Genomic DNA, 25,562 nt, shown 5'->3' on the forward strand with positions numbered 1-25,562 from the left:
TTTATACTTAATTTTAGTTTTGTAATGCCATTGCCAATAATCACCCGTGCTATGGCATTCTTTATACATCACTCGTCCCTTTTTTCTTTAATGCAGAAAGTAAATACATTGTTAATAAGTGAATAGGTGGTTATTTAAATAAACCTGGCTACATGCAAAAACATGTTTGCAAACTTCACAAATGTCAAATTAACTATGCCTGTGCGGTGTTTTGTGGTCGAAAAACATTATTTTTCTTTGTGTTTTTTCATGGCAGATACGTATGTGTCTCATCCGGCCAATAGCTATTCGCTTTTTTCTTATGCAGTGCCCCTTTGACAAATCGCTAAATTCTCTGGTTTATTTTTCTAATTATATAATAACTTAAAGTAGCAGCCTATTATTGGTATTAAATTCTAACTCGTATCTTATGGAGTAACTTAGAATCAAAATAAAAACACGACTTAAAATCGAGATATATGCATTATGTTAACACATCAATCCCAATCTCTTTTATATATAAATTTTAACAATATTAAATGCGTTCATTAATTCAGCTAGACCTATGTACACATATAATACCTATAGCCTACATGTCTCTTTCACCTTTAGGTATGCACTCAAAACTGATAGCAAATCTATAGCTCAAAAACTCATATAGATGAAAATGTGTGGTTTGTTTTAACAAAAAAATATGATGAGTAGTTTGTGGGTACAATATTTTGGTTCCATTTCGATATTTTATATTTTACAAATGAATCAATTTGGATAAACCCGCCGTTTGTTCATACCACTGACATAAACTCCACATGCTTGGAGCTCCACCGTTACTTTCCGACTGCATCAATTGCCTTAGTCGTCCATGAAAATGCCTGAACAACGTTCTCCGGCGTACAACTTACAAAATATGTCAATGCTGAAATATACTTCTCTGCCATTACTACGCTGAACTTTATTTAAAATACTTGGCCTACAAATCATTAAAATGTTGGAGTTGTTTACTAAAGAGGAAACAATGTATCGCGTTCCCGTTTGTGAAACAGGGAATTAAAGATGCAGGACCCCTCAATGGCGGCGTCCTGTGAAACCGGGTAACACAGCGGCTCAACGTCCGATGATTTAGGTGTGTTATTAAAACATATTCATACTCTGTATCACAGGGTCAGGTCGCGGATTATTGCCGTTGAATAATATATCGTTGTTGCTTCTGAAAAGAAATGCCGATGGGGTTGAGGGTTTGTGCTGGATGCCTTTTATCCCCTTTCCCATCTTATTGTTTCTTCATTCATAAGAATGGCCAATCACAACCGTAGTCTGTTTCATCTGATTTGCATGTAGTGTATATAGCTTGACAGGGACGCTAATGTCTGTAAAATAAAGAAAACGTGTAATAATTATGTAGCCGCTAATTGACACATAACGTTACATTGTAGCTACGTGGCGTTTTGCTGGACAGTTTAACGTCGCCTTACTTTGTTTTACAAATACTACACCGAACATTTTCATTTAAAAAAAAAAAAAATCAGATTCCCTAGCTTTTGATCAGGTGAATATGGAAGTGGTTTTCTGTCGATACTTTTTATTGTCATGTTGTTGTCTTGGAATAAGACATATTTGATTTTACAAACATTTGGCCTATAGTGTATCGTGTCGATATATGGGATCGGTTGTTATAAAGGAAGCCTGCTGTTTATTGACAATGATCTGAAAGTAATATGTTGTGTTTCTACAGCCTATCTATTTGTAAAAATCGGGCTATAATTTTAATATTATTGCAATTCTGAAGCATAAAACAATCAGTAGGAGCTTTTTATGACAAAATGTCCACGTGTTCTCTAATAAATGAAAACATCAATAAAAGGTTTTTTTTGGCAATTTTATAAATGCATGCAAATGAATATAAATATTTGTTCGTTATTAGTTACTGAGGTTGTCTTTTAGCAGTGTCTGATCATGAGGGTGGTCTTTGTTGTGCTGGTCTTGCTGAGGGTCCAGCATGTGTACTCTGCATCTAAAGGAGTCGTCGCCACTCTTCAGGCTAAATGGTCCATGACCCCTCTCCTGCTGGAGACAAGGTGGGCTGGAGTACTTATTATTCTCCCGTAGTTCAGTATTTCACTGGCTATCCTTCATATTTATATAAAGGACTTAATTCAATTCGTTTATTTGTACATGTATTAACCTTTTTTTAAATGTTAAAATGGACATGAGATGTTTTAGCTGCTTCAACTAGTTACCGTTTCTTTAGTTACCAAACTGTTCACATTTTCATGCAGTTAATGAGAAATTATAGACAATGTTGAAATAATTATCAAATAATTTGTTTAATAAGTCTTTTTGAATAAGATTTCAATTTGCTGCCTTGAAAACTTAATTTATTCCATATCTAAAATGATCTTTCACTGTCATCTCATTATAGCAAAACCCTTTTTTATTGTTTGTATTCATTACTATGTTTTATGTTTGTGTGATGTATGTATTGTTTTATAAATGTTTTTTTTCCATAGTGAGTTCATCAGAGAAGATGGTGAAGAGAAGTTCTGGCAGTTTGTTGATACTGTAAAAGAGTTAACTGTTTACAAAAATGGAGGTAATTAATCTTTTAATTTTTTGCTGTGTTTCCTAATTCGATGAGTGGTGTGTAAGATGTGAATTGGATAAATTCAGATATTTACTTCCCTGTGTTTAGAGTCAGTCCGGTCATATTATAACCTGATAATCAAGAAGGCTGGACAGTTCTTGACAGATCTTCAGGTCAGCCTGTTGAAACTGTCTCTATCTCTCAGGGCCTATTCACCGGCTGTGCATGCTTTCCAACAAGTGAGTCCTTTTCTGTATGTCAGAATGATTTTATATAAAACCAAATGCTTGACACTTATATTCATACCATCAGTATAATTTTTTTTTAAAGCTCGAAGCTTTTGCTACTCTGTGGTTTACCCCATGGGCGTATTGTTAACGATTTCTTTTCAATATATAGATAGCAAGTGATGAACCTCCTCCTGATGGCTGCGCTGCTTTTGTGGTTGTTCACGGTCAAAATGCATGCAGCACCAAGGATATGAAGAAGCTCTTGAAGACCGCAGCAGGCAGGTAACAATAAACAACAGTATACTGTATTCAAAAATATTTGGGGTGGATATATGGTTTTGAGTGGTCTTTTATGGTCTTTTATGTGTCCTATGCAGGCCAAGACCTTACCTGTACAAGTCTGACCATCAGTACCCCGGAGTCAACGGGACAGACCTGCCTGTAGCCGTTCTTTATGCTGAAATCGGCACAAAGGAGTTTAATACTTTTCATAAGGTTCTGTCAGAGCGGGCACAGGAGGGTAAAGTCATCTATGTGCTGCGACACTTTTTGTCTGTGAGTATTAGCGATGTAATTTTATAATGATTTGTCTGTGCCTTATAGTAAATACCTGTTGCCCACATGCTTATTTCTCACCACAGGAGTCAAAAAGTGAAAAGATGTTGCTGTCTGGATACGGTGTTGAACTGGCAATTAAAAGCACAGAGTACAAAGCCGTTGATGACACACAAGTTAAAGGTACCGTACAATCGCAAAGTGCCTTTTGTGTAACAAAAAATGTCAACGTAATAAATGGTTCAATAACTCAATAACAATTTTATTATTATAGTCGGTTTTAGCTTGACAAACTGCACTACTCTGCAAAAGTTTGAATATACTTTTATTTAGCATGGAAGCATTTTAATTAATCTAAAGGGAAAGTAGTGTCCTTTGCATTGTTAAAAAGTATTGCATTTCATATACAGTATATGTTTTTCTTTTGAAATTTCTTTATCTTCAAAGAATCCTGAAAAATGTATCACAGTCTCCAGCGCAGTTGTTAACAACTAAAAAAAATTTAAATGTTTATTAAGCACCAAATCAGAATATTAGATGATTTCTGATTGGACGAAATAAACCGAACCATGTTGAGAATAGAAGACATCTTTCAAAAATGTACCAACCCCAAATTTTGAATTGTAGTTAAACTACAAAATTAGTAGTAGAGAAACTACTTATTGGTTTTCTATAAAATGAGGTAGCTAATGATGTTGAAACAAATCAGTTGAAACTGACATGACCTGACTTTGTTTACAGAATCCAAATCGGTTTCCACTGATAATGAGGATGAAAATGATGAAGTCCAAGGATTTCTGTTTGGCAAATTAAAGTGAGNTTAAACAATGTTTCACTGTGTCCTTTTTCACCTCCAGAAAGTCTCACCCAGAGCTTCAGGATGAACTTGGAGAGCTTAGGAAGCATCTACTGGAGAGCACCAATGACATGACTCCTCTCAAAGTGTGGGAGCTCCAAGGTGGGCAGACTGTTGTTATTGATGGTCCACTCTTACGGTGTTCTGGTCTCGGTGCTGCGTCACCCAGTGAGATTAAAGCAATCCATATGGTTCCTGGAGAGAACTGTCCACTTGATGAATTGGGAAGCAGTGGAAAGGTTGCAGTTTGTACCCTTTGCTTGCTGCAGCGATCTGTCCTATTCCTGTTCAGACTTCTGAACAGATGCTCATGTTCACAGCCAAGTTCAATTTTGCGAGACCTGGAGCAAAGTTGCTAAATAAGAGCCGTTTTAGTTTTGTGCTGATAGATAAATGAAGCAATTTATTTAACTTGACATGAAGGACTCTCATGATGGTTATCAGGATGGTTATTGAAACAGTCGTTTGAATTTGCAATAACTTTGTAGACTTCTAAGTCCATCTAGACTCTTTAGACTAGTTTAAAAATCAAGCTGTATGGCATCCACAATCATAATGTTTTCACTCATCAAAAATGCATTCATTAATTGCCTCACCCAAAAATGAAAACATTGTTCTTAGCCTGATGTTGTTCCAAAACTGGTCGCTGTTTTCCATACTAAAACAGTGTATCCTATTATAATAACAAGACCAATCATTCATTCGCAAAACAAAGATGCTGTATTTAAGATGATTGCATTAAGAAGAGTTAGGGCTGTATGTGTGACTTCAGTTTCATAATGTTCATCACAAAAACTGTTTTATGTTGTTTGAAATACTTTTATGACATTTTTTATGATGCCCTTTTATCACGGGACTTGAAAGCTCTTCTATTGCATAGAAGACAACAACCATTCTTCAAAATTATCTTGTGTTTGTGTGCAAGTAAATCAGGATAATGTTGAATTCAGCTGTTCATTTAATCACAGACTTTTAGATTTTATATTTTAATTGTGAATAGTTTTAACTAACTCTTGCATTTCAGGCATTTTTAATGAATTATTGGCTCTTTTAAAAAAAAGATTTCGAAATGCCTTTTTCTGTCTTTCCAATAGACCTCAGTTTCCAGGCAGCATCTCGTATCATGACTGTGCCAAAGTTTGATTCGCTCAAATTGATGCAAGACCTCAGCCAAAATTTCCCAAGCAGAGCCAGGTAAAAAGTCTGAAATTCAGTCTTGGTTTCTCAGAGAAAATCCCAGACAGAAATTATTAACTTTGTTACAACTCTCTGCATCAAAATGAATTGAACAAATTATTCCTTTTTAAAAGGTTCATTCTTGCTGAGTCTAACATTTAAAATAAACATTAAAAATGTTGAGAACAGGAAGATCTGTAACAGTTGTTGTAGAATATTCCACTATGCATTTTTGCATGTATAACAGCACAGAATGCATGCATATGCATTATGTGTAGGTCATTTTTAATGTGTTACTGTGACTTTCCTCCACTGCTGCTCAAGACAGCTTTATGTGCGGTGTTCGCAATTTGCTGAGTCAGAGTTACTGTGCTTTACAGTTTGTCAGCATAGCCGATATGGCGTCTAAGAGGGAACAGGTTTTCTGAGATTAAAATGAGTTTTTATGACTGTTCTGGGATGTTGGCGAGAGCTGGTACTGACTGTACATGTTTTACTGTCCCCACAGATCACTGACAAGAGTGGCCGTAAACCAAGACATGAGGAAAGAAATAGAAGACAATCAAAAGGTAAGGTTTTATAAACAACTTTTCTGATGAGCACTGTAAAAAAGTTTCAAGTACAGCCATGTTGGCCAGGATTTTTCTGATTTATTTTTAGAAAATTAAACATGTCCTCTCTAACTTTGATGAGTACTCTGGAGTGCCTTGAGGAATCCAATACAAAAAGATCATGTTTCAGCAAATCATGTCCATGCTGAATGATGTGATGGCCATAAAGTGACGGTGTAGCTGACAGGGTCCTTAAATTTCAGAGGTTGAGCGAGTCGATGGGGATCCAACCTGGAGATGCCAGTCTGTTTATTAATGGAATACACATTGACTTGGACATTCATAACCCTTTCAGGTATGATCCCAGCACAAGACCCTCTTACCACCACTAATGTTCCTCAACATGTTTTATGTGTGTTAAACCCATTCTGTACATATGTCCATTCTTAACCGCTCCGTAGCATCCTGGACATTCTCAGAACCGAGGCTACGATTCTCGAAGGTCTTCATAACCTTGGCATCAGAGGAAGCAGCGTTAGTAAGTTTCTGCATTTGCCTTCATCAACCACTGTAGAGGACAGCTACGCTCTGGACATCCGCCACTCATCCATTATGGTAAGACGTTAATTATTTGAGTGTAGTAAAATACCATATTTTAAATCTACATAGAGAATGTGGTATAATAGAACCTTGTAAGACTGACCTACCATGAGCTTCTCGGATGCGAAGAATCAACTTTGAATCAGATGCCATGATTAAAAGTTCAATGGATAAAATACTTCTGGAAGCCAAGCTGCAGATGAAATGGCCGTTCACTGATCACATAGATGCTTTAACAATGTAACAAATGTCTGTTATGGTCTAGTGGGTTAATGATATTGAGAAGGACTCCATGTATCGTCACTGGCCCTCAAGTGTCCAGGAACTCCTCAGAGCTACATTTCCTGGAGTTATTCGACAAATACGCCGTAACTTCTATAACCTGGTGAGTCACCTTGCCTGATTATATTCTAAGCTGAAATCTAGCTGTGTGTGCAGGTTCATACAGGGATGTTTATTCCCTGATGCCCCTCTTTTTTAGCACTGCTGAAGACCCATTTTGTGTGACTTTATTCGGTCTAATTCTAATTTGTGAAAGACTGAAAAATGGTTTCATTTGTTGTTTACAGGTTCTGTTTCTTGACCCAGTCCAAGAAGAGAGCATTGAGTTGGTGAAATTAGCAGAACTATTTTACAAACATAACATTCCACTCAGGTATGTGCACTCCACACATTTTTTCAGTTTCAAGGACTTGTACTGAAATGCGTTTCTGATTGTTCCTGATTAATGAGTGCTAAACTGAATGACGGACCATGGTCACAGAAAATTCCTTACATAGTTATTTTCATTTCATTTAATGGTTTCTTGCATATAATTTCAACTTAAATCAATATTCAATTTCCATTTTTATCTTTTTGAGTGAGTAATCGTGTTATAAGCAGCTGATTTTATACCTTACTTAACATTCAACTAACAAACCTAATTTTATTACCATGAGCACCACTGATCATTTTATTGTTGGTCAGATTTTATGACAGGTTTGATGTGCATTTATGTTTCCGTGTGTCGTAGGATTGGGTTTGTGCTGGTTGTCAGTGCAGATGATAAAGTGGATGGGTATTTGGATGCAGGTGTTGCTCTCTTTCGGCTGTTAAACTACATCTCAGAGGAGTATGACGAAGCACAGGCTTTTACGTCCATGGTGTCAGTGAGTGTCTTTGTGGTTGCTCTGACTCTTTTAAATCACATGCCTTTAATGTTACTTTAGGTTTCTCCTTCACATTAGGTGTGAAATTCGAATGTATGTAACAATAATGTTACATTAATTATTAGTAAATATAAACATTATAGCCTATTACAACAAATATTTTAAATTGAAATTTAAGCTAGTTATAAAATAATATATTAAACTCTAAAATAAAACACAAATTAGGCTATTGGCAGTCATTAAAAACAGGATACAAATGGGTTGCTTAACATTATATGTAGCCTAAAAAAGGCTTTACTTCACTCATGTTCTAATGTGTAAAATCCTTTACATATGCAATTGTTCTTGTACTTCAAGACCCAAAATTGATTTTACAGCAAGTGGACTTTTAAAATAAACAGTGTTTTGGATGACTGCATTTTAGTTTTATGATGAATAGCTGAAATGTCAAGCAGTACGTTCATTTAGTAAATGAGGCCCAGTGTACTAATTTGTTCATTAAAGTGTAGTGTTTTGGGGTTTTTTTGTGGCATGCAGATATATAACAGGGTGGAAATTGGAGAGACTCTCTCTGTGGATACAGTAACTGCATATCTGAAAAAGAAATTTCCAAAAGCAAATGCTGCCAGAATTCTTGGAGTGGATTCAANTTTAAACTGCTGTATGTACGTTTCCTGTTAAAATTCCCAAGTTTAATGTGCAGAGAATTACAATTTCAGTGCACATTGCATCTTCATAATTAATGTACATCTTAAAAATGATTTTCATAGCATTGATAAATATAAACCACTTAACTAAATGGGATTCAACTTTACAATTAAAAGCATTGAAGAAATAAACTGAAGTTTTGTTTTGACGTCTTGCCTGGAAAACATTTACGTTTCTGTTTGTATATGAGGATAGTGTTACTCAAATGAACAGTAAGATGCTTATGAAGCAGCTTCGGAGATGTCATAAAGACGGCGGATGTTAATATCACCGGAAGCATCACCCGAGCTTCAGTACAGTAGTACACAAAACCGTGCATCTGTGCCATTCATTAACAGAGATACGTGGCATTTATATCTAAATAGCCTTTTTGCGGCTTAATATTTACAAATAAGAGTGGCAGTTTGCTCACTTGTGTATGCGCACACATTTTTAGGTGTGTGTGCACCTGGTATTTATCACGTTATGGGGACCAAATGTCTCCACAAGGATAGGAATACCAGTAAATTTTGACCATGTGGTGACATTTTTTAGGTTCCCATGAAGAAACAAGCTTATAAAACATACAGGATTACATTTTTGTAAAAATCTAAAAATGTTTCCAATAATGGGTAGGTTTGGTGTAGAACAGTAACACATACAGTCTGTACAGTCTAAACACCATTACACCTATGGAGAGTCCTCATAAAACATGGAAACACAACATGCATGTGCACACTCCGCTGGAGAAACTCTGCTGTATGCGATACCGAGAGCACGACCATGTAATGTAGACACACCGAAATGAGATGTCGCAGTGTAAATAAGATAAATAACACAAGGCTATTTAGTTTCTTTAATAAAAGAATAAGGTATTGACCTGTTTTGTAGGAAAGGAAACTTTAAATGACTTTTGTTGTGATCTGGTGCTACAGAGAAAATAAAATTAACTTGACCTTTCAGGGCAGGGGAAACACTGCCTAGGCAGTCATGGACAGATGTCACTCCCTTTATGAATTTTTAGCATGATGTGGGGTTTTTATTTCAGGCTGGAGGCGGGTTTTACAGAAAGAGCGGCTTAGGTTCTTTACCAGTGGGTCTATTCAATGGTGTTCCACTCAGTAGTGAGGAGATGGACCCAGAAGAGCTAGAGACAGTTCTTCTGCAAAAAATCATGGAAACTACCAACTTCTTCCAAAGATCTGTCTTTATGGTAGGCTATATATCTTTTTATCTTGTTTCTTCAAATCTTTCTTATTGGTTTGGTTATTAATTTGTCACACACATATATATATATATATATGATGTAATTTATTGACTGTAATCCTTTAATCTGGTTGGTTAGCAAGTTCTAAGGCATCTCCTGTCATATCCAGGGTCAGATCACAGATAGTGTCGATGTGGTGGACTTTCTCATGGAGCAGGCCAATGTAGTTCCCCGTATCAACCCTCTCATTCTGAGCTCTGAGAGGCGATATCTGGATTTCACTTCCTCACCAGGTAGCCCTTTAATGATCACCAATATTGACCTGCCATCTCACTGTATCATTGTCACCGACACAGTCACGCTCTGCAGTCTCCTTCACAATGATTCTGTCACATCACTATCATCAACATATCACTGCCAATACCTTTGCAATGTTCGTTTTTTAACTGCCNCACCAGGTAGCCCTTTAATGATCACCAATATTGACCTGCCATCTCACTGTATCATTGTCACCGTCACAGTCACGCTCTGCAGTCTCCTTCACAATGATTCTGTCACATCACTATCATCAACATATCACTGCCAATACCTTTGCAATGTTAATGTCTGTTATAATTGAACAAATAGTTGCTGATGACTGGGATGACACAACTATGTTCTCATACCTGGACTCAAAAGACAAAACGGCAATTGTCTCTAAGAGAATGAAGTATTTCACCAGAGATGGTGAGTCATGACTTTTTTGTTTCTATTTATATTTTGTTAGGGGTTTTATATTTTATAATGTTTTTAGAAGCAAGTGTCTGACGGTGCACTTTCAATGCTGCTAGTATTACATCATAATTAACATTACATTGTTTGTTACTTTCAAAAATGTCAAATACATCACAACACTTCTTACTAGCTAAAAACCTATCCAAACTATGTTTTTCTAAAAAGCATTATTCTTAAATAACGTTTTTATTGTAGAAGAAGAGGTGTTATACGGAGTGACTCTGTGGATTGTAGCAGATATTGAACAGTCCTCTGGGAGGCAGTTGCTCCGGAATGCCTTGAAACATATGGTAAACTACTGCAGCTTTTATTTCCAATTAGTTGTATCCACAGGAATCACATCTTTAGAGAGCAGAGGCACACGTGCATCTTAGTAATTAATCTGAGAGCAATTCATCTTTGAAAGCATTCTTCTGGTGTTGGTTAATGAAAGAAATCCAGAGTTAATGATCCAACTGAGATGTATGTATATATCACGCCCCTGATATACATCTATACAGATACATATACACACACACACAATGTAGATTAAATATGTAACCAGGTTTGAATGTTTATCCACTTTAAAAACTGCAGTATTATTGTAAAGAAAACAGATATTGATCCAGTTAGCTCCTAAATCTTATGTATTGTTTTTTGTTTAACCTACAAGTAACATTTACTTATATCACCGTTCTTCCTCCCAACATCTCTGTATGATGATCAGTATTTCATTTTAAGTAGACCGACTCAAATAATTTGAAACACACATAATCACATGGTTAATGTTACTTGTTTGCTGTGGTCGCCTTTTTTGAGAGAGTCTCTGATCCAGTGTTTGTTTGCAGAAATCCGGCAGCTCTAACTGTCGCGTCGGAGTGATCAATAACCCAAGTGGAAAGCCCACAGAGGACACCAGTGCTCTGTACCGAGCCGTCTGGGCTTCTCTCCTCACACAAAGCAACAAGAACTCGCTCGACTTCACCCTAAAACTCCTCAAAGAAGAAAATGTGGAGCTCCTCAAACAAGGCACCAAGATTAAGCACTTACTTAAACAGGTCAGTGGAGTGTGAAATACTGTGTCTGGGTAATGTGGAATTATGCGTTGAGCATTTTGACTTGGATTTATCTTAACACACCTGTTCTTTTCTAGCCTGACTGTGTTTTTTTTTTTCTTCTTCTTCTTTTTCCATTTTTATTCATGTCACTTGAGCTAAGTTGCTAGAAATGTGCCATCGTCGTCTTCTCCTGTCAGTCTGATTTGAAAGACCAGAAAGTACATTACAGAAATACAGATTGTTAATTCCATGTTGGCTGTTTAAGGCTGCAAGATTCTTGTAGGATTATACTGATAACCAGATTTAGAGCAATTTTATATCGCTGTGACTAGGGGTGCACTGATATTAACCTTTTGGTCAGTTTTGAAAAAGCCAAGAATATTATAATTGCTACATCGTTGCAAGTACTACGAATGAATTTAGACATCACAATCTTATAATGTACAGTGTAAAAATGGATTTATACTGTAAATGGAGTACTTTTAACAACGTTATCTAATTATTAGTGTTTTATTATATAAAAACTAATATAGACAAAATATTTCATCTTAAATATTATGCATCATTACTTGTAATATAAATTGATCTTATTTTTTTAGGTAGATTCAACACTTTTTAATGAATTTAATATCCTTGTAATGCATTGTCTTTCATCATGTATAGCTTTCATTTAATGCTTTTTACAAAAGCTGGAAGGCTTGTGTCTTCAAAAACACAACATCAAATACAACTTTTATAGGTTCCACCAAGAAATGACACAAGCAGTGCCTCTCTTCTTTTCCGCGGTGTCCCTTCACCTCATCACCACATCCAAAAGCAAAACCACTCAGCCATAAGTAATTTTCTCAGACTTATACACAAACAACATTTCTGGGAATTGCTGCCCTGTACCTCCTACAGCCACAATTGAAATCTAGGGTCTTGTTGACAGAGTATTGCAAGTCTCTGAAAATCTGATTGGTCTGTAAGACACATGGAGAGCTTTCTTTTGCTTTTTTCTGTCTTGTTATTTCGTTGTCCTGCTCCTTCTATTTATTTCCATCATAACATGTAAGATAAAAGGAGTTTTATTAGTTGAAAATGGTTGGAGAGAGTGATTCTAGGTTCCCTGAGAGCTTGTGTCTAGGACCTGTAATGGCTCTATTATTGGATGGCAGGGAGAGGTGTTGTGCTGATATTAGCATTTTGCTTCTTTTCATAAGGGCCAAATGCTGGAATCACTAATAATCTGACTCTGCACAGCTCATACACCCGAGGTTTGTTATCGGCACTGAAGCCATTTTTTCATTACAAGGCTAATAAATGAAAATGTTTAATGATTGATTAGCGCTACACAGTCTCCAATGGAAACACATTTTTCAAAGGTCTAGACTCCTCTCAAAATACCCTAATGACTGCACTTGCACAAATGTGCCCCATTTAGGTGTCAATAAGTCATTGACTGACTATTTCCTCATTGCAGTGTAATCAAAAAAAACAAACTAATGAGCTGATCGATTTGTTCTTTCCACATTTTTACTATACTTCAAATCAGTCCAAACCTGAGGTGACACAGGATTTCGTCGCCTAAATCTTTAGTGTGAAATTTATTCAGAAAGATTATTATTCTAAAAATACTTATTCCTTATTCAGTGGCAGTAAAGGTTAATTATGTGTTATATATATAAATGTGTATTATATATGTGTTTGATCTCCTGTAGGGTATGGACCATGATGCCTTTGAGAAGAAGTTCAACACGATGGAGGTGGACTTTCTGCACAGCCAGCAGAAGTACTGTAAGGAAGTTCTGAAGCTAAAAGCCGGACAGAGAGCTGTAGTCAGCAACGGCAGGGTGAGATTCACAAACAACCCCTCCTCTTTTAGACAGCTAAAGAAAATTTCCATGGGAGTTATGAAATCATTTATAACCTAATGACCTATGGTACACGCCGCTGATCTGGATGATAAATAGTTCGAATTCTAAGGTCTCACCAGTTGGTCCCTCACATGGGGCCGTTCATTTTGTTGACTCAGTATTAAGAAGCTTGCTTGGCCTGTCCTAACCTGTGAGGAGATGAGGAGAGAGATGAAGCCTGGCGTTAATTCACCAGCGTCCACTCAGCATCCTTTGCTGCAGGGGTCACAGGTCACACGGAACCACCGAACTGTCATAACGCTGTGCTTTTTCAGCAAAGTCTTTGTTGACAGACAAGCACAAAATGGGCTGCAGCCTGAAACAGCAGCAACGTTCTATCATTCTCCAACACACCGATGCGATCCTCAAAATTAGTTTTCATTCTAAAAAAGCCATGGTTGAATAACTTCAGCTGTTTTCTTTGGGATTATAAGATAAGTAATACAAAACAGGACTAAAATATATATTCAATTATTATTTTTTAATTTGGGATATATTTAAATAACATTTAATGTTTTATATGTTTGTTTATGTATTCTGTTTATCTATTAATAAATATTGAAATATGAGCAAAGTAATAGAAACTTCTAATACAGGCACACTTTTTTTTGATTGCATTATTACAATCAAATTTGTTAGAATAACGCCACACTATGAATCATTTTTAAAGCATTAGTAAATGCATTATAAAGCATTGTTCCAACATTAATAGTTCATTATTGTTCTTGAGCATATCTATAATGTTTATTAATTGTATTTTCGTACTTTATTAGAAATGAATTGTATTACGTTATTTAGAAACGTTATTTAGGAGTTGTCAGTGGTTCATAAGGCCATTTAGAAAGTGCAAATAAATAAATAAAAAACTATTAAATGGTGCATTTATACATATTATTATTTAGACACATGATAATAATTGCAAATAGCCAATAAATGCTTTATTAACACATTCCTGCTTTAATTCACAATTAAGTCAGGTAGTTCTTAAACATTTAGTAGTTGCCAGTCATCTATTTTTGTGAGCTCATCTAGAAGAGTGTTGACTCTTCATACCTTAAATGATTTACAAAGGAGAATTAAAGTGTCTTCTATCTTCCAAAAAGAAAGGATAAACAAACACAACACAGAGATATACAAAACACAGAAATATTTTTTTTCAAAATGCAAAAAAACTACAGCTGTACACTTGATAAAAAAAAAATATTAATCTATGCGATTTCAAAAATATTTTGAAACATGGGCTAGATAAAGGAAATTTCTAATACAGGCACACTGGTTTTGCAAAAATTAGCAAAAAATGAAAACCTTGTCAACCTTACTTTTATTAGCACTAAANTTTTTTTTATGGGTTCTAGGTGTGAAAGTTTGAGCCTCTGTACAATGGTAAGCTCACATGCTCTGATACCTGTGGTGCTGGTGGTTGATGCAGACTGAAATTCAGCCTGTGACTTCCCTCGAACATACCTTCTGACTAACAATGAGATCATTGTCTTCTCTAGACCCTGAGCCTACTGGATGAGGAAGAAGAGTTTAATGTGGAAGATTTCCATCTGCTAGAGAAGATCACACTTCGCACTTCAGCAGAAAAGATTAAATCTAAGATCAAGCAGATGAACTTGAATGCCCAAAAGTATGCTATGTTTTTGCTTGTCATCCCAAACCAATACGACTGTAGATGTAAAATGGGTTTTTTGAGTGGACCCCCGAAACCTGTTATTTCTCTTTACAGGGCCAGTGATCTAATCATGAAAGTAGACGCTCTTCTCACTGCATCACCTAAAGGAGAGGCCAGAAAAGACGTCAAATTTTTGAAGGACAAACACAGGTGCAATATTAAGATTATCCATCTTTTAAAAAGTACTCTCACCCCAATGCATTTCACTATACCCTTTTTCTGCTTTTGTGATTGCATAACATGGTTGCATAAAAAGTGTCTCAGTGATGATGTCTGCTTTGTAATTGTGTCCTTTGAGTCGGTTATTTTTTATTTAATCGGTTCATAAATGGGTCTAAATCTAAATCACTTATTGGTCAGACAACTCACTCAATGAAAGAGTGAGTCAGCTGCATATTCAAACATAAACCTCTTCCACCCAACTGGGTTTCCATGGCTATGATCAGCTCCTCTTATTATTTATGCATATTCACAGCTCCTTGTGACACTGAAGTAGTCCATTTGCGTTATCAGTATGTTAAAAGCCTCTACTTCAGTTTTTCTCATTAACGCAGCACTACCAATGAATCAAGCTGACCAGATGTGTCTTTTAACAGCGTTCTTCAGCTGGCACAGCGGGAAGATGAGGTGTCCTATGATGTTGTTGCCATCGTGGACCCTCTGACCAGAGATGCACAGAAGTTGGCTCCTTTATTAGTTGTACGTAAGACTTTGGTCACATCTAAGTGCTTACTGCTTCTCGGGGCTTGTTTGTGCTGTGATTCAGCTGAAAGACAGTGTGCTTTGTTATTGCAGAGGCTTCCAAAAGCATTCTCAATGTCCAACTTCCTATTCGGTTAATTTTTTTTTAATGGTCCTTAAAGAATTTTTTTTATATAGATGTAGAACGTGAAATGAGAGCGGTTGGCTCATCTGTATGCGGTCCTATAGAGCGTGACCTAGAGCCTTCCCTCCTGAATCCTGTTGTTTGTGAGTGTGTGAGTGGTTAATAACCTGGCCTTCTCCTCTGTGTGTGCTGCAGGTGCTTGGTCAAGTGGTCAATATGAAAGTGCAGGTGTTCATGAACTGTCGAGCCAAGCTGTCTGAGATGCCCCTGAAGAGGTGAGAGCAAAAGCTTAATTAAACTTCAGCTCTGAAGGGGGTCGGGGGACATGCATGTGCGTGCACACAAACACACACACACACACACACAGTCATATAGCAGCTAGTACTGTTCTGCTGCTATTATATTGTTTTTTTTAACAGAGTTTAGTGGTTAAAATGGTTCGTGTGAAGTCAGAATGCAGAATCTGCATGTTTTCAGGACAAGGCATAGTTTTTTTGAATAATCTCCATATTACATATAAAGACTAATTTAATAGTTTAGAAGCCACTGATCTGTGAATTTTANTGTTTCCAGGAAACTCCAGGAAATTGTTGTTCTCATGCTGCAGGAATTTATTTTAATTAAAGTGCCCCTATTATGAGTTATGAGTTATGTTCATATTTTGGTTTTGGAAGTCCCAAACGTCAGGTTGACATGCATGCAAGATTTTGTAATGTGCAATTATTTTTACCTTATTTGTTCAACGACAAAATGTATACATTTATTTTAAATATAGAGTTTAAATATGTCATTTTTTGTTTATAACTAACCTTACTAAGTTTATTCCTCGAAAATGTTCAAAAAAGTCAGTTTAAGAAGTGAGAAGAATGCTAAAAAAAAATATTTCTAGCTGTTCCCACCAGTTTAGTGTATAATATTGACTTATTATAGCTACATTTCCTTTTTTGGCAGCTTTTATCGATATGTTTTGGAACCGGATGTTTCATTCTTCGGCAACAACTCCATTTCCCCTGGCCCTGTGGCCCGCTTTACTGAAATCCCAGAATCTCCTCTGCTCACTTTTAATATGATCACCCCAGAGAGCTGGATGGTAGAGGCGGTCAGGAGCCCATATGATCTAGATAACATCCACCTTCAGGAGGTATGAATTCTGACTGTAAATGCAGTTATAAATTTACCGGGTCTGGTTTGTGTTTCACTAACAAACTGTTACATGTTTAGTGTCAGTGTGATGGATCTTCTCCTACTGTGTTGTCAGGTCAGCGGTGTAGTCAATGCAGAGTATGAGCTTGAGTATCTGCTGTTGGAGGGCCACTGTTTTGACCTGTCCACAGGTCAGCCTCCCAGAGGGCTTCAGTTCACGCTGGGCATGAGACAGGAACCTCTCATACATGACACCATTGTCATGGCCAACCTGGTGAGTTCATTCTCCCTTTCGAGTTACGTGGACCCAACATGAGATGTCTCTCATCACCTTCATGTCTTTCCAAACCTGTATGACTGATGTTCTTCTGTGGAACACAAAATCAAAAGCTAACCCAGCACATTTCACAGGGCTATTTCCAGTTAAAAGCCAACCCCGGTGCCTGGATCCTAAGGCNTTTTTTTTTTTTTTTTTTGCTCTTTGCAGATTTACATTCATATACTAATCTTCAAAAGTTTAATGGTCTGTAAGATTTTTTATTTTTTTAAATCTCATGTTCACCAAGGCTATATATTATTGTCACTTTTTATCAAGTTAATGCATCCTTACTGGATATAACGTGTTTATAGCTTGCTGGATAAAAAAAAATCGTACTGACCCTAAACGTTTGAAAGTTAGGTTACATTTTGGCATATCTTGTTTCCACAATGATTTAAAGTCCTTTTAAAGTTATGAATTTTATCACCTGTCGTCTTGGGTCTGCTGTTGATAGGCTGAACGATGAATACAGATAACATCCAAAATAAAGGACAAAAGGAAACGGCTAAGCTCAAACTAACGATCCACATGAAAACTCTCTAAAATGCTCGTCATCAATTTTCATTCCCTCTGATTGTGCACATTTTAGCCAGTCTTTAAGGAAACACAGTTGTGGTTTCTTCCAGAATTATAGAAGACAGTAAAATTTATACCCCGTTCTTGCAGGTTAACGTTGGAGCGCAGTGTCATTTTTCACGCTGCTAGTGTGATTATTCATACAGTCTGGGGTCTGGCACAAAACAAAACCAACTGAGAAAGAGAGCGTGTGAGAGAAAAGAGGAAGTATCTCTTAGACACACACACTGCTGACTGTTAAATGAATGGAAAGGCAGTGTTTTGTCAGTGTTCAATTCACTGATATCCTTTTCTGAGGAAGTGCACCCTAATGGATCCAGGGTTTCGTTTATGATGCCGGAGCTAATGGCACTCTGTGTCCTGTATCACTGGACATTTATTATGCTTTCATGTCATCGCAACTTTTTGAGACAACTTGACAAAAGGAACGCTCAAAATAAATTCAGTATTGAATTGTGAGTCATTGGTGAGGAATCGGATGATAATGACAGTGATTGCAAGGCAGCACTCTACTGATATTCCTCAAATGATTACTAACTGTTCTTCATCCTCTTCATCAGTTTTCATCCTTGTTGTTCTGATTGTTATTCTTCTGTCCCTCCTCTTCTTGTTCTTGCCCTTTTTTGTTGTTTTTCTTCATCATGTTGTTGTTGTTCTTCTTCTTCTCCTGTATATCTTGTAATCATTATTATATCTTCTGCTTGCTGATGTTGTTGTTTTTCTGTTTATCTTTTTCTTGTTGTTCTTTTGTTTATCCTGTTCTTACTGTTCCGTTTCTGCTTATCTCTTCCTTGTTATTGTTTATTTTCTGTTTATGTTCTGTCTTGTCCTTGTTCTAGTTCTAGTTCTTTTAAATTTGTAGTTTTGTAGTTTTTTTTCTTCTTTCTTTTCTTCTTTTGTTCTTTCTTCTGCATTGTTTGTTACTTATCTTAATGCATTTGAATTAGGAGTTGTAAGCATTGATATTTCATTCGGAAAGGGCAGATATACCATTTATTGTTCATTTAGTGTTGTTTATGTATGTTTTAGGCATGATGGCACAGACTCTCCTGTTGATGCTGGCGATGTCATTGTGGTGCTCAACAGCTTCCACAGCAAGATCATCAAAGTTAGAGTAAGTCTGTAACATTATTATAGTATGTACAATCTATCATGCTAACGTGCATTCACAGACTTTGCTTCAATATAAAAAACCAGCTGATGTGACCAATGAAAAAGTAACGTCTGTTCAAATATTAGGTCCAGAAAAGGCCTGACAAACTCAATGAGGATCTTCTAAGCGAAGGAACAGAATCCAAAGGCTTGTGGGATTCCATAACCAGGTGAGTCTGATTTTTGAAGTACTAATTATAATCTTTTAGATCTGTTCTTAAAAAGCTGAAGGGTGAACAACACTTCGATTTCACAAAAATATCACAGAAAAACAGATTGCAAGATTTNTTTTTTTTTTTTTTTTTTTTAAATATGTTTTCGGGTAGTTTGATAACAGACTCATTTATCATCGTTCTGCAAACATTTCTATAACCGGTGTGAGAAAAGTTCTGCAGATCCTGGTTAGGCCTGTCTATGACTATTTGTCTCTATGTAAATAAATAAATAAATAAACTGCCATTCAGAGGTTTGGGGGTTGTAAAATTTACAAAAATGTTTTTTGAAAGAAACATGTTCTTATGTCTTATATACAGTAAAAACTACATGCTTGCAAAACATTATTTGGTGTAAAATAAGTATTTAATACACATGTAAAATGTGATTTATCATAGCTAATTGCAATTTCATAGCAAAAGCTCATTTCGTCAGCTGTTACTCCAGGCTTCGATGTCACATGATGCTTGTGAAAACTGTGTTACATTTTCAGGATTCTCTGACAAATAAAAGGTTCAAAAGAACCGCATTTATTTGAAATAACAGTATAAATGTAACTTTTGTTTCTGAATTGAAGTATTATTTTCTTGTGTAAAAACTTTTACTGGCCCCAGACTTTTGAAGAGTAGTGTATAATTTGCGTATTAAAATGCAGAGGGTTTGCATTTTAATGAACAGCTCTGTTTATTACGTTTTATGATCTGTCTCCTTTGCTCATTGCTGTCTTTGAGAAGTGTGTGGAGTTCTTTGGAGAAAAGGTAGGGAACTTGATCTCTACTTTTTCACTTTTTTTCCCACTTATTCACTTTTTCTTGCGTCAGTAAGTGACACAGCAAAATTTCAGTCAGTAATCTGTGATCTATCTTGTTCACCGTGTTTCCCCTCAGCTTGATTTTTACACATCGTTCTTCACATTTAGAAATAGTTTGCCAGGTTTATCCAAAATTCCGCCTTGTCTCAGCNTTTTTTTTTTTTTTCTTGGGAAGTATGCTTGTAGCTTGGAAACAGGAGACTGAAATGTTCCAAAGGTGTGATACTCGTATTAAAAAAAATGCTCTAATATGAATTTCTGTGCAGAGGCAGCAGTAGGTGAGATCTTGGCTAGGGTGGTTGCTGAAAGCTACAGATGGCACTTGGTTTTGTTTTGCGGTAATGATGGAGGTTGAGATCTTCAGAAATCTCTTAATCACCTCAGAACATACATACAGTATGGTTTGCCGACATGAAGTAAAATTGAATGGTGCTGTTTCCAAACAGAGTCGGCAAAACCAACAAGTTATTGGCAAGTAAAAAAGTCTAGCATCATTTGCTTGATGACTCCATGTGGTTTCATATTTTGTTACCTCATTTGTTTCAAAAAGATTATTAAAACTGCTGTCTAAAAGAATNGTTGAGATCTTCAGAAATCTCTTAATCACCTCAGAACATACATACAGTATGGTTTGCCGACATCAAGTAAAATTGAATGGTGCTGTTTCCAAACAGAGTCGGCAGAACCAACAAGTTATTGGCAAGTAAAAAAGTCTAGCATCATTTGCTTGATGACTCCATGTGGTTTCATATTTTGTTACCTCATTTGTTTCAAAAAGATTATTAAAACTGCTGTCTAAAAGAAGCCTGAGAAAAGTGTCTCAGTTTTGAACAATAATATTAAGCGGCACAAATGTTTTCAAGTTCACAAATAAAAAAATGGGTTCTTGAGCATCAAATCAATATGATTTCAATGATCATGCGATAGTGAAGACTGGGGTAAATGATGCGCAAAATAATGACCGATTTTTAGCAGAGCTGTATCCCTGTTGCTGTGCTGAGATTGTTGAGATAAGTGTGTGTTGTTTGGTGTCTTGCAGCTTTGCCGGTGGCCCGAGTGTGGACGAAGATGACAAGAAGAAAGACATTCTCAACATTTTCTCAGTAGCCTCTGGACATTTATATGAGCGCTTCCTGAGGTAGGACCACTATTTATGAACGTATGAACTCGGCAATGTCAGTGTCATCTTTAACTCCTCATGTGTTTCTACTTCACGTTATTCCCCTAATAGAATAATGATGCTGTCTGTTCTTCAACACACCAAAACCCCTGTCAAGTTCTGGTTCCTCAAAAACTACCTCTCCCCCTCATTCAAGGTAAGATTGCTATCATTCCCAGCATGCTCTAGGCTCTCATCTGGCTGTTCACTGACTGACTGAAGAATTTTGTACACAAACATAGCAAGAGCTGGCTGAAATTACATTTTCAATTTCACTGGCAGAGGTTATTTCTGAGAGTCAGGGTGCAAAGTGTTTTTTTAAATTCATTTTTAATGTTAGTTTTCACTGAATTTACAAAGTTTATGGCATCAGATTTTTTATGATGTTAATATGACATACTTTTTATTTATATACTTTATATAATTTTATTATATACCTTTTAATATAGGAGCTGCACAATTTGTGTAAAAATCTAATGGCTGTTTTCTGATCGTTACAATTGTGAATTAAAATGATTTTGTTTTGTTTATTTGTAAAGGCTATACAATTTGGACTAACATTTTATGATCATATATCAATGTTCTTATGAAGTAATAGTAAGAATATTACAAAAATAAACATAATACATTTGTAAAATTGCAATACTAATACATTCATGCCTGTCTTGAATTCATTTCCAAACATTAAACCATGAGAAGAACAGAAGTCATGCTATTAAAGGGATGATCCAACATTAAAGATTAAATTGATGCTTTGTCATAATCTTAGTGTCATTCTCTGTGGTTTATTCCTTTGTGCTTGTGTGTGTACAGGACACCATCTCTCACATGGCGAAGGCTTATGGTTTCCAGTATGAGCTGGTCCAGTATAAGTGGCCTCGCTGGCTTCACCAGCAGACAGAAAAGCAACGTATCATCTGGGGTTATAAGATCCTTTTCCTGGATGTGCTTTTCCCACTGGCTGTGGACAAGATCATCTTTGTAGATGCTGATCAGGTGAGAAGAACAATGCTTCTCTTCACATCTATACTTCACTTTAGCCATACTACATAAGGGCTTGTTTCGTTGTGGGAAACGGTACTCTGTACAGTGTTCTCTGTTCACCTTTTTAGCAGATTTAGTCGTATGTTGATATGCATCCATTTCCAACCTGTTAATCGCATTTAACAATACATGTCTTACAGTTAGCCATTTTTTAAGTATTTGCAGCCAAGAGAATTCACAGGCACTTCTCCAACAATTCATCCTGTTAGCACATTAGCAAATAGTGATACCTCTAATTGCAAAACATAACCCGGCATACTTTGTGCATAGATTGTCAGGGCAGATTTGAAGGAGCTGAGAGATCTGGATCTAGAGGGCGCCCCCTATGGGTACACACCATTCTGCGACAGCCGAAAAGAAATGGAAGGATATCGTTTTTGGAAGACTGGCTACTGGGCTTCTCATCTTGGACACAGGAAATACCACATCAGGTTATACCGCAAAACATTTAAAAAACATTTTGATATGGTTGTTGAATGATATCGTGATATATGTAATATTTAACAAATGTTGCCCTTTATCTCCAGTGCATTATATGTGGTGGACTTAAAGAAATTCAGAAAGATCGCCGCTGGAGACCGCCTCAGGGGGCAGTATCAAGCCTTAAGCCAAGATCCCAACAGTCTGTCCAACTTGGACCAGGTTTGTGCTTGACATCACACATGTTGACCATTAAAGAAGAATTTAATGCAACTTAAATGTTCTCTGGGGTTTGATGCTAACAGGACCTTCCCAACAACATGATCCATCAAGTAGCCATCAAGTCTTTACCTCAAGAGTGGCTGTGGTGTGAAACCTGGTGTGATGACAAATCCAAAACTACCGCCAAGACCATAGATCTGGTTAGTATGCTGCGCTACACTACACTGTATTTTAATATTACTGAGAAGATGCCATGGCACATGAACTATTACATATGTATTTAAAGCTTTTATTCATCTTTGTTGGTATATGTTATTGCAAATATTACATGGTATGCTACAAATATCTTTACATATGTATGTGCTTGTTTATGTGCTAAAATGGAACAACTAATTTTGTAGTAGATGCCCTTTAATTGTGCAGAAGTAGTGCTGAGGTCCAACTAAACATAAATTGAAGTATATTTGGTTGTGCTGAAGTGGAACTATTGCAAGTACACTTTAAATACCTTATATTTATAGATTGACATTATGCAGAGATTATACAATCCCAATAATGAAAATTCTGTAATTAATTACTCACCCCTTATGTCACTCCAAACCTTTAAAACCTTCATTCATTTTGATGAGTCTGAAATCTGAATTTGTGTTTCGAAGATAATGATAATGACATGAAGGTAATTATATAAAGGATTTTAATTTTTGGGTGATCTCTTTTAATACACATCTTAGGCTTAATATAAAGTGCTCCAAATAAAGTTCCAATTTTCATATTGGTAAGTATCGAGAAGGGTTGCCAGGTTTTCACAACAAAACCCCCCAATTGCTACTCAGAACTAGCCTAATTTTCTGCTGGTAAAAGTCGCATTTTAGGGGCTAAATGTCACGTTATTGTGGTTGCTCATGGACATGAAACGCAAACCACAGCAACAGTGTTATAGTAGTCCAATTCCACAGGAAAATCGCAGATTTGGCAACATTGGTATCGAGCGATATGTTATTTAAATATACGAATAGATTTAAANAAAAAAAACAATAATTGTAAATTATTAAATGCTCTGAAAGTATAATAGCTAATAATTCACGTTAACATACTAATATAGTTACCAAACATAAGGAGACCTTATTGTACAGAGTTGGGGATGAACATTAGAGTTTAAATACATCCTCCAGCTTAATCACACACATTGTATTTAGCACTGCTTATAATTTCCGCAGTAGCAATCAATTTGCTTCGTTTAATTTGACAAAAGACAGTATTTGAAGTGATACCAGGTTGAAATGCCTGCAGTCTGATCATACCCAGATTTCTTCATTCCCACTATGACTAACGCACATACAGAGAGTGACAAAAATAGTAGTCTCATTTACACCCTCTTCCTCCCTGCCGGCTGCTCCTGGGAGGTGGAGAGGGAAACGTCTCATTAGAGATGGCAGTGAGGGAAATGGGTGTGAGGGCTGCAGCTCACAGCGCAGGCTGGACTCGGGTCTGACGCAGGTTTAGAAGAGTGCTGACCTTCGCATTCCATCCAGCGGTCGCACCTCATTAATGTATACCAAGTTTAGCCGTGAAAGTCTTACTCCAGTGCTGTGTGGGGATATTTTTACTCAAACACACTATATGGAAGCAATTGTCATTTTCTGTTTGTTTTATTCTTTTATTTTTGGGCCAACCTGTGGTTGCAGTCACCCTATAATATCATTGCTTTAGCGTTCCATTATAACATTTTCTCCTCTGTATGGTGCTCAGTTGTTTTGCTGTTTAAAAACGTCAAATTGCAAACTACTAATAAAAAGTTCAATCCCTTTAGTTCATCTACACTACCATGCATAAGTTTGATGGTGGTAAGACTTTTTATGTTAAATACAGTACAAACTGTAATATTGTGAAACAATAAAAAAAAAAGCTAGTTTTAATCTGTTTTTTTTAATGCCCTATCTATCTATCTATCTATCTATCTATCTATCTATCTATCTGAATTTTGAAAGCATATATAGCCATTGAATATAGCCATTGTTGCTGGCATGGCATTAAATCATAAATAAATAAATATTTTGATGCTTAAGAACCATTACTTATCAATGTGGAAACAGTGAAATTGTTGATTCTCAACTGATGTGTCTACAGTAGTTACCAGTTTGAGCTCAGATGTGGTATCCTTATTTTTTTTTTGGCTATTCTCAAATATGAACTTTCTGTGCTAGCGGCACAATCAGAGTGCCATTATGGGTTTTGTGACTCAGAGCTCATGAAAGTGTTGATATAAGTTCTATTATAGATGAACAGCATTGGCAGTTTTCACTTTAAGTGCTCAGGAAATTAAATCAGGCCACTCTGAGCACTGATGGAAAAGGTTGAAGGAAGTGTTTTGCCAGCACAATTGACTGTTTTCTTTGTGTTGATTTATTGCAGTGCAATAACCCAAAGACCAAAGAGCCCAAGTTAAGTGCAGCGGTGAGGATTGTTTCAGAATGGTCCAAGTACGACAATGAGATAAAGCATTTTCTCAAACGGGTGAAGGAGCAGAAGGAGAAAATTACTAAGGGTAGATCTTCATCATCATCATCATCTTCATCACCACAGCACACAGGTGTGAGATGTAGTCATCACTAAAAAAGTTTTTTCTTGCACTGTGTATAAAGCAGTTAATGAACATGATCTGTATTTTAACAGGCACTCGACGTGATGAACTTTAGCACTTGAGTGCTCATGCTGGCACCTATCTT

At 36.5% G+C, this 25,562-nt stretch overlaps 1 protein-coding gene and 1 pseudogene across 1 annotated transcript; one reads left to right on the forward strand and one right to left on the reverse strand.

The window, feature by feature from the left end:
- The first annotated feature begins 1,016 nt into the window (after nucleotides 1-1,016).
- LOC122352020 (UDP-glucose:glycoprotein glucosyltransferase 2-like) lies at nucleotides 1,017-25,562 on the forward strand. The gene is made up of 41 exons (XM_043249494.1): nucleotides 1,017-1,102; nucleotides 1,921-2,054; nucleotides 2,487-2,569; nucleotides 2,669-2,799; nucleotides 2,960-3,072; nucleotides 3,168-3,345; nucleotides 3,432-3,528; nucleotides 4,087-4,159; nucleotides 4,203-4,303; nucleotides 5,296-5,395; nucleotides 5,886-5,946; nucleotides 6,192-6,283; nucleotides 6,390-6,543; nucleotides 6,794-6,913; nucleotides 7,098-7,183; nucleotides 7,541-7,676; nucleotides 8,214-8,345; nucleotides 9,412-9,576; nucleotides 9,740-9,863; nucleotides 10,198-10,296; nucleotides 10,540-10,634; nucleotides 11,172-11,381; nucleotides 13,082-13,213; nucleotides 14,776-14,906; nucleotides 15,006-15,101; nucleotides 15,548-15,650; nucleotides 15,973-16,052; nucleotides 16,729-16,918; nucleotides 17,036-17,194; nucleotides 17,332-17,377; nucleotides 18,787-18,929; nucleotides 19,055-19,137; nucleotides 19,915-19,938; nucleotides 21,031-21,129; nucleotides 21,223-21,307; nucleotides 21,964-22,146; nucleotides 22,465-22,625; nucleotides 22,722-22,836; nucleotides 22,920-23,036; nucleotides 25,249-25,426; nucleotides 25,510-25,562. The coding sequence occupies exons 2-41, from the start codon at nucleotides 1,933-1,935 to the stop codon at nucleotides 25,530-25,532; spliced, it is 4,620 nt and encodes a 1,539-aa protein (XP_043105429.1). The 5' UTR covers nucleotides 1,017-1,102; nucleotides 1,921-1,932; the 3' UTR covers nucleotides 25,533-25,562.
- LOC122351486 overlaps nucleotides 25,544-25,562 on the reverse strand; it is a 1,701-nt pseudogene continuing 1,682 nt past the window's right edge.

This window comes from Puntigrus tetrazona, chromosome 9, assembly GCF_018831695.1.
Source record: "Puntigrus tetrazona isolate hp1 chromosome 9, ASM1883169v1, whole genome shotgun sequence".
In the NCBI taxonomy this organism is placed as follows: Eukaryota; Metazoa; Chordata; class Actinopteri; order Cypriniformes; family Cyprinidae; genus Puntigrus; species Puntigrus tetrazona.